Here is a 10,051-nt window from a genome sequence, read left to right as displayed (position 1 = left end):
GCTCCGCCTCCTGCCTCTGACAACTTGGGCTGCTGCGGCAGCAGCCGCCGAGTCTTGTGGGTTCGGTCCGCTTCGGCCCAACTCCCTGCGCGTCTCCCCAGCCCCGCTCTCCCGGCGGCCCTGGCCCCAGCCCCGGCCATGAAGCGGATATTCTCCTGCTCCAGTTCACAGGTGGCGGTAAGGTGCCTGGGGATGCAGCGGGGTGGGTGAGGACACCCTAGAGGCAGGGGTCCAGGCTTTGAGATGCCCAGTGGTCTGCGCTACCCTGAAACTGCTAACATCGCTGGGGAGCGAGAGACTTTTTGGTCCTCTCGCCGTTCTTATACCTATCTCTTCTTGTTCCTCTCCTCCGTTGATCCTCCAGGGTGCCCCCCTGTCCTTTGCCCCTAAGTCCCTTTGGCCCCCCGTTTCCTTCTCCCTCCGTTGCCCCTCCTCCACTGTCTTCTCGGGATCTTTCTCTGGCCAGTGTCCCACTCACCTCTCACTATTTCTCCCAGTGCCCCTGAATCTCTTTACACTAGCCCTCTGCAGGTTCATCTTGCTGTCTGGCCAGACCAACTGGCAGTGCCAGAGGAGGAGCAGCTCTCCTGGCTGCTTCCCAGGTAAAGGATGAGTTGCCTGCGGCATATTCGTCCAACCAGCTCCCTGCAGCCTTTGGCCATTGGGCTGGTCTGTCCAGGCCTTCTACACATCCCCTCCAACACCCCCCACCCCCACCCTTTCCCAGAACTTCTCATAATTTCTTGGAGCTACTGTCCTCTCTGGGTCCTTGATTTGTGTTGGGATAGAAATAATTGAGAGAGTTAGAGGTCAAGACACTTCTACCCTCTTCTGCAGAATTTGGAGTAGAAGCCTCCAGAAAGGGTTGACAGAGAAGATTTAGCATTTCCAACTGGGAAGATCTCCAACAGGATATTTAGGGATCATTAGGGATAAAATGGCCTGCACAGTTATTGGAATTACTGCTCAAAATTTGCTCTACCCTAGGCATAGTAGTCCTGTTACTGATCCAAATAATTCAGAAATAAAGTTTCCTCCTGTAACAAGATTGATTTGTCCAAGCTGACCTGGAGGTGTTTATCCATTAGCAAGTGTGAGAAATGCCCAGATAATTAAGACCAAAGATTCATAGCTGGAAGGGACCTGGCATTCTCATTAGTTGTCCTCCATCTCTAGAATGCTCTAGAATATTCTCTATCCTCATTTCCAGTGCCTGGCTGCCCTGGTTTCCTTCAAGTCTCAGTTAAAATCCCACCTTCTCCCGGAAACCTTTCTCAATGCCCCTTTAACTGATGCCTTCTCTCTGCTGATTATCTCTAATTTATCCTGTTTATACCTCCTTTATACATAGTTTGTATATTGTCTCCCTCCCATTTGACTGTGAGCTCCTTGAGAGCAGGGACTGTTTTATGGCTTTCTTTGTATCTTCAGTGCTTAGCACAGTGCCCAGCACATAGTAGATACTTTATTGTAGTTGTTCTTCAGTGCTGTCCAACTCTTTGTGACCATATCTGGGATTTTCTTGGCAAAAATAGTGGAGTGGTCTATCATTTCCTTTTTTTGTTCATTTGATAGATGAGGAAACTGAGGCAAACGGTGAAAACAAATAGACTTGGCTAGGGTCATAGGCTAGTAAGCCTCTAGGGTCAGATTTGAACTCAGGTTTTCCTGACTCCAGACCTGGCATTCTATCCACTGTGCCACTAAGCTGCCTAGTAGATACTTAATAAATGTTTATTGACTGACTCAACTGACCTTAGAGGCCATATTATTTAACCCCCTCATTTTGTAGGTGGGAACACTGAAGATCATAAAATTAGATGACTTGCCCAGGGTCACCCAAATAAAAGTGGGTATTTGAATGGAAGCCTAAATAAGTGGCAGTGTGGGCATTTGAACAGAAGCCTGGAAGTGATTTATGGGCTTAATGAAAGCTCTTATAGGTTTGAGGCTGTTTCCTTCTTTATATCTCATTCACCCCCCACACCTCTCCTTGCCTAGCATAGTGCCTGGCACATAATAGATGTTTAATCAATGTTTGTTAATTGAGTTGGAGAATGAAAATACTAAGAAGTCTACTGAGGCATGTCCTTAATCCCTCTCACCATAATAACTCCTCTGTTCAACTTCCTATTTCAATCAAACAGTAGATTTAAAAAAAAAACACTTACCTTCTATCTTAGACTCCATACTAAGTATCTGTTCCAAGGCAGAAAAGCAGTAAAGGCTAGGCAATTAGGGTTAAATGACTTGCCCAAGGTCACATAGCTAGGAAGTATATGAGGTCAAATTTGAATTCAGCACCTTTTGCTGGACCTGGCTCTTTCCACTGAGCCACTCTGTTGCCTCTAGAGCTTACTTTTACTAAAAGTTCTTCCATAAGGGCTGGTTGCTGTAGAGAATGTGTGAAGCTTAAGATGTGATCCCTGCCCTCAGATTAGATTCTAGTATCCGTGGTTGTTGATAACATAGCCTATTCCCTGATTCCTGAGAGTCTTTGGATCCCCATTCTCCTCTCCAAGGAGGCTGGTGGGCTCACCTCCACCTCTGGTATGGGAAAATTAGTCTAGGGCACTGAGAATAACTGTTTCCTCCCTCTCCACTGTGCTAGTCCCAGGATTTTCCCAGAGTTCTCAGTCAAGCCTGGGAACTAGAAAGGTGGAAACCAGATCAGTTTCAGCAGTTGTTGGTTTCCTCATGAAACTCCCCCACACCTCTCTCATCGTAAATTCCTCCACCCAATGGGTGGCCAACCTCCTTGGACCCAATTGTCAGGGAAATAGAGTAACAACTTCCCTGGCCCCTCCCAGATCTCGACTTCCTAGTCATGCCAGATATCTTAGGAGCTTCATTTTCCCACTCCTACTCCTTGAATCCAGGGCTAGAGTTCTATTTCTTTATCTTGAGGAAAAGGCTACTGCATAAGCAGAAATCATTATAGACATTATCTAAGTACCTCTAACTTTTTTTTTTGAAGGTGGGGTAGAATATTAAAAAAATATGACTTGGTTTCAATCAACCAGGTGTGGTGCCTTTTGGCATATCTCACACGCTTACAGATAAATAATTTACTGAGCTTACTATGTAAGAAGCAGGGCCAGGAATTAATTTTAGAACTCCTTGACATCAGGTTGGCTTAAGATTTATATTATTTCTAATGTCCTAAATTGACTAAATAAAGTAATTTTAAAAAGATTTATATTATTTTTGACAGTTGTAAGGCTAAGAGTGAAGGTCTCTCCAAATCTAGTCCTGGTTTCACCACCGACTCTTAATATAGTCTATTCCTTCCCATTTCAACCTGTCAGGGACAGTACAACCTGCTTTCTACCTGCTGGGGCACTTCTGTTTCTATAGGATGTCCTAGACAGGAAGCTGGAGTTAAAGCAGAGGGTGTAGAGACCTCTGCAAAGACTCTAGTGAGTAGAGAATGAGAAGGCTCAAGCCTGAACCTCCTTATTGTGACAGATGACTTATTTGGTATTTGTTTCCTTGTGTCAGGTGACTTATTTGGGGTTTGTCTCTTTGGACTTTTGGTAACACTTTAGTGCTTCCTGCAGGTTTTTACAGATCTCCTAAAGATCAATGGAAAGACATTTGGTGGGCAAAAGTAGGATGAAGTTTATTACCAATGTTGACTTGAATGAGAAAAGTAGTAAAAGACATCATCAAGACATCAAATGTATAGCCAGAAAAGGAAGTGGGTTGGTCACGCAGTGAGAATGAAGGCTAATATGCAGACAACCCAAATCCTGTACTGGTATCCACAAAGTATGAAGAGAACCCAAGAAAAGTGTTTAGCCCACATCCCAGCATATTGGTTAGGTCTTCAATGTGTAGGCATGAGCTTGTATTGCCCAGGATGAGAAAGATATTTTATGATCCCCAGTGGTGGAAGAAATGCCCACTCAAATGAAGCCAATCCAAGTACTGAATCAACGTATCCTTAAGATGCTACTAGGAGGTAGTGGGGCAGGATCCTGGAATCCTGTTGCCTTCCCAAGACCTAGATCCCAGGTCTGGATATATGTGATGATTCAGAACCTGATTTAGAGTTGGAATGGACTTCAGAAACAACTTGACCCAATCTCTCCCCATTTTACAGATAAAGAAACTGAGAAGAGAAAGTAGTTAAATGATTTACCCAAGGTCATACAGGTAATAGGTGGAAATAATAGAATTTGAAGCCAGGTCCTCTGACTCCAAATACTTCATTATGCTGCCTTGTTGATTTGACCTAGTGAATTAATAAATGTTTAAGGATACCTGGGAATAGAAAATAATCAGAAGCATTGATTTGTTGTTGTTGAGTCATTTTTAATAATGTTTAACTCTTCATGACCTGGGGTTTTCTTGGTAAAAATAGTGGTTTGCCAATTCCTTCTCTAGCTCATTTGGCAAATGAGAAAACCAAGGCCAACAGGGTTAAGTGACTTGCTTAGGGTCACCCAGCTGATAAATATCTGAAACTGGATTTGAATTCAGGAAGATGAGTCTTCCTGACTCCAGACTTGTACTCTATCCACTGTGCCACCTAATTGATTTAGAGAACTGAATTAAAAATGTCAAGGATCCCAAAGTTCATGTATGGAAAAAAAAAACACAAGAAAGTAGCAATCAGGTACATAGTTCTTTCCCATTAGTTCAAAAGAAAAAAATTTTGGAAACATGCTCTCTATATGAAAACAGATACCACATTATGAACATAAGTGAAAAAAAAACACTCAACTTTTCCTAATAACAATCTCATTCTAGATGTCTGATAAGGGATTTAAGAATATCCACTCTAGGCAAAACAGTGACGGGAGAAAAGAATTTTAACATATAGTGAATTTGAGTATAGGGAAATGATAGGAAACAAATGAGAGCTGAAACAAGCAAGTAAGTATGGTATTGGTTTGGTTGGGTAACTGCTGAGAAGCAGTTTATTAATCATCACCATGGACACTGCCAGGCTGAATTATTCTTTGAAATGAACATACCCAAGGGGCGGCTAGGTAGCACAGTGGATAGAGTGCCAAACTTAAGTCAGGAGGATTGTGGTCAAATCTGGTCTCAAACTCTTCCTAACTGTGTAACCTTGGGCAAGTCACTTCACTCAATTGCCTAGTCCTTGTTATTCTTCTGTCTTAGAATTCATATTTCAGGAAGGAAAGGAAGAAAGAAAGAAAGAAAGAAAGAAAGAAAGAAAGAAAGAAAGAAAGAAAGAAAGAAAGAAAGAAAGAAAGAAAGAAAGAAAGAAAGAAAGAAAGAAAGAAAGAAAGAAAGAAAGAAAGAAAGAAAGAAAGAAAGAAAGAAGATGGGAGGGAAGGAGAGAGGGAGGAAGGAAGGAAGGAAGGAAGGAAGGAAGGAAGGAAGGAAGGAAGGAAGGAAGGAAGGAAGGAAGGAAGGAAGAAAGGAAGGAAGGAAGGAAGGAAGGAAGGAAGGAAGGAAGGAAGGAAGGAAGGAAGGAAGGAAGGAAGGAAGGAAGGAAGGAAGGAAGGAAGGAAGGAAGGAAGGAAGGGAAAAAAAGGAAACTAATTCAATTTCGCTGTGATGAATGCCCTGATCCAATCTTTCTGGCCTGAGGAGTTACAGCATCTTCTTGACTCATTCCAGCAAATGTCCATCAAAATCACGACAGCTGACATTTGTAGGGTATTTTTAAGTTCATAATGAACCCCGTGTACATTAATTTATTTAATCCCAACAAGGAGTGGGAAGTAACTTCCCTTGGAAAATTCAGGCTATAGTCAGCTGTAGGGAGTGCTTCATGGTGGGGACTTTCCCTAGCTCCTTTCCTATGGATGTCTTGGCCCTTGAAAATAGTTGATAACGCACTTCTGCTATCACTGCCTGGGAAAATCAGGACTTATACTCCACTTGCCTTATTTTGCCAAGCTGACTGAATCAAAATTATAGGACTGGAAGATACTTTAGAGGACATCTAATGCAAACTTAAATAGAAACTGGCTGCTAATCCATACATAAGCATCCCTGTGGGTTCCCACTGACTTAGTTTTAAATGCTTTGTTGGGGCAGCAGTGAGGTGGCTCAGTAGATTAAGAACCAGGCCTAGAAATGGGAGGTCCTGGGTTTGAATCTAGCCTCAGATGCTTCCTAGCTATGTGACTCTGAGCAAGCCACTTACTCCCAATTGCATATCCCTTATTGCTCTTCTGCCTTTAAAATAATACTTAGTATTGATTCTCAAATGGAAGGTATGGGTTTTTAAAATATATGTTTTATGTCTCATCCTATTGCATTTTTATTTATTTTGCCATATATTTCCCAATTCCATTTTTAAACCACTATTGTCTGTCTTAGAATCAATATAAATATCAGTTCCACGGTCAAGGGCTAGGCAACTGGAGTTAAGTGACTTGCCCAGGGTCACACACCTAGGAAGTTTCTGAGGCTAAATTTGAACCCAGGTCTTCCCAACTCTATCTGCTGAGCCACCTAGCTGCTCCCCAATTACAATTTAATCTGACTCTTAGTACAACTCATTTATTTTAAAAATGAGAACACTGAAACTTAGAGAAGTAAAGGGATTTACCTGAGGTCACCCAAAGTGTGGCTTTGGGATTTGACCCTAAAGGGTCTCCTGACTCCAAAATTGGAGTGCTTTTTAACACTTACCTTCTATCTTAGCATCAGTTCTAAGACAAAAGAGCTACAAAGGCTAGACAATTGGGGTTTAGTGACTTTCAGGGTCACAGAGCTAGGAAATATCTAGAGCTAGATTTGAACCCAGGTCTCCTAACTCCAAGCCAATTACTTTCTCCACTGAGCTACCTAGCTGCTCCAAAGGTCTGAATCATGTCACCTCTAAGAATTTGTGCCATGATGTGTAGAAGACCTTTTCCTCAAGGGGTCTCCGAGAAAAGAAGTTATCGGAGCAGGGTTCTGCTTTGTTCTGAATGGCTTCCAAAATTAACCCCTTATAAGCATTATAAAATCGGAAACTAGTACGGACCAATGATTAGATGTCAGAACCCCTGGATTCTAGTCCCTGGACAAGTCCATTCATTGTTAGGAGTTGGAGTAAGGGGAAGTTTTCATATCACTCAAAGAATAATTGGTATGGTACCACCTCTCAGGGAGAGCAGAACTCATCTGTTGGGGCAGGTATCATTATCTCCTTTTATCTATTCATAGGGTGGTTGGGAAGCTGAGCAGGAGGTGGGAAAATATTTTCAAAACTAGGTGGCACAGTGGATAGAGTGCCAAGTCTGGAGGACTTAGGTTCAAGGGTGTTCTTAGACACTTCCTAGCTGTATGACCCTGGGCAAGTCACTTAACCCAATTTGCCTAATCCTTGCCCTTCTTTCTTAGAATTGTTACAAAGACAGAAGGAGAGGGTTTAAAAACAAAACTTAAAGTCATTGATGTGTGTGTCACTTTAGGTTTTTTTTTTAATACTTCAAAAAAATCTATGTTTTTATGATCTTGGTCTCTTTTTCAAAATTAATGCTGATTCCAAATCTCCAACTTTTCTACAACGTGATGAGGCAAAAAACAAAAAACCGCAAACCCTAAACGGGAACCCCCGCCCCATCTCTCCTTCCTCCCATGGCAGCCAAACTTCTGTTAATGAATGAGCCTCTCCAAACTTGAGTAGGCTCTTGTTGGTCCTCGCCCCTCCAGCTTGGTAGGGCTTGCCAGAGCTTGTGTCTTTCTGGCAGAGCCTCCAAGAACCCAGATCACCTCAGTGCCAGGGTTGGGCATCAGGGCAAAAGTGGAAGCTACTTGGTAGAGATGAGTAGTCCACAGATGTGGAACATTGAATATCTTGTCAATTTTTTCTTTGTATTGATCAGTTTTACTGATTCCTGCCTCCATCCGGACACCCCGTCTCCTTTTTTCTTTTTTAAATATTACCTTCTGTCTTAGAATAAATACTGTATATTGGTTCTAAGGGGGAAGAATGGTAAGAGCTAGGCAATGGGGGTTAAGTGACTTGCCCAGGGTCACACAGCTAGGAAGTGTCTGAAGTCATATTTGAACCCAGGACCTCCCATCTCTGGTCCTGGCTCTCAATCCACTGAGCCACTTAACTGCCCCTGTCTTTTTTCTTTAAAAAATAAAAATTAAAAAATCTGTGTTATCTGTGACTTTCTGGGAAAGGGAAGGGGAAGTAGGCAGGGGGGGAACTTGGATTATGTAAAAACAAAATATATCACTATCAATTAATCTATCTATTGTTGCAATAACCTGTAATTGAATTAAGGGATAAGTTGAGTATAAATGAAAATAATGCTAATTAGGTTGATGAAGATATAAATGAATTAAATGAATCAAAGAATATAATTAGTGTAAATAAATATAAGGGAAAAGAAAATTGTAATGTACATTGCAACACTATGTACTAAAAAAAAAAGAATGCAGTAGAGGGGTAACTAGGTGGCTCGGTGAGTAGAGAGACAGTCCTGGAGATGAAAGGTCCTGGGTTCAAATGTGGCCTCAGATACTTCCTAGCTGGGTGACCCTGGGCAAGTCACTTAACTCCAATTCCCTGGCCCTTATTGCTCTTCTACTTTGGAATTGATACTTAGTATTGATTCTAAAACAGAAGGTGAGGGTTAAAAAAAATAAAAGGATGTCGTGGAGGATATAAGTGTAAGGTGGCATAATATGAATTTCGATTCACTTATCTTGAATGCCTCCTGTGATTAGGGCATCCTTCCTATTGAAAAGTTGACAGCAGAACCAGCTGAGAAATTCCTCCATCTGTGTCCATTAGTGAATAACTCTAGACCTGAGGAAGCCAGGTAGGAGTCAGAGGTGGCTTCTCTGGGGCGGGTAGCCCGGGCTGTTTTCTCCCTTCTCTGTAATTGACGCCTGCTGCCACTTTCCGTGATGATGTTCACCAAAACTCTCGAGGAAGAACAATACGTGGCAGGCGTGGCTGTAGTCTGGGACAGCTGGTGGAAGAGAGGGGAGAGGAGTGCTGAGCTTCTCTGTCACCTGCCCAGGCTTAGCCAAGAACCTATCCCTGCCTTTTGTTTGTCGTTACTAGGACACCAGGGTGCAGTAGGGGGAATGGCCCAGGGAATAGACTAGGGGTTAGACAAATGGTTAGAGATGGGAAATTAAAACAAAAAAAAAAAACAAAAAACAAAGCAAAACAGGGTGGGAACCAGGGATTTGGTCATCAGTAATTATCTGTGACCGAGGGCAAACTATTATGCCTTAGTTTACCTTTTGGAGAACTGACAGTGCAAATCAGTACTGGAGCAAGCTAGCCCCAAACTGGAGTGGATCCAAGCCAAGAATTTAGGCGGGTTATCCCAGTTTGTCTCTGAAAGGTCTGACAGATTGGGGGGGAGAGGTGGAGGAGAAAGGAGTAGGGTCTAAGAGGATTGCTCTGTGACTGAGCATTCAATGAACAAAGGAAAAATTAAATGTAAAAAGCCCATTGAATAAACATTTAAAATTATTTTAACTCCTACTTTCTATCTTGGACTCTAAGACAAAAGAGCAGGGGCTGAGCAATTGGTGTTAAATGACTTGCCCAAAGCCACACAGCTAGGACGTGTCTGAGGCCAAATTTGAACCCAAGTCTTCCTGACTCCAAGTCCCTAGCTGCCCCCAGCACTTATTATTTTCAAATCAACCACTCCTATGCTGTTCATCTCAAGGTTATGTTGCTACCCATAGCTCTTAATAAAAAAAATAATAACTAGCATTTGGTTGATATTTTAAGGTTTGCAAAGCACTTTGGGAGAAAGGAAATAATCATTTATATGGTACCTTCTATGAGCCAGGTATTGTGCTTTGCACTTTACAGATATTATCTTATTGGATACTCACAATAATTGTGGGAGGTAGATGCTGTTATTATCTCTACTTTGCATTTGGGGAAACTGAGGTTAAGTGACATTTCCAGGAACACACAACTAAAAAGTGTTGAGTCTAGATTTTAACTCAGGTCTTCCTCATTCCAGGCCTAGTGTCCTATCAACTGCCTCAAACTTTGTAAACATCATTTAATTTTATTCTCAAGACAACCAAGGCAGGTAGACACTTGTGCCACTCCCATTTTTCAGATGGGGAAACTGAGGCTTGG

The 10,051-nt window shown here is 42.3% G+C and overlaps 1 protein-coding gene across 1 annotated transcript in view; it reads left to right on the top strand.

The window, feature by feature from the left end:
- Positions 1-10,051, top strand: part of ANKRD35 (ankyrin repeat domain 35) — a 29,470-nt gene continuing 19,419 nt past the window's right edge. Inside the window, exon 1 of the mRNA XM_056819313.1 lies at positions 1-177. Within this exon, the coding sequence (XP_056675291.1) occupies positions 139-177 (39 nt within the window). The 5' untranslated portion in view covers positions 1-138. The remainder of the gene's footprint in view (positions 178-10,051) is intronic.

This window comes from Monodelphis domestica, chromosome 2 (genome assembly GCF_027887165.1).
Source record: "Monodelphis domestica isolate mMonDom1 chromosome 2, mMonDom1.pri, whole genome shotgun sequence".
Lineage (NCBI taxonomy): Eukaryota > Metazoa > Chordata > Mammalia > Didelphimorphia > Didelphidae > Monodelphis > Monodelphis domestica.
The sequence above is the reverse complement of the archived record's forward strand: the minus strand, read 5'-3'. Positions and strand labels throughout refer to the sequence as shown.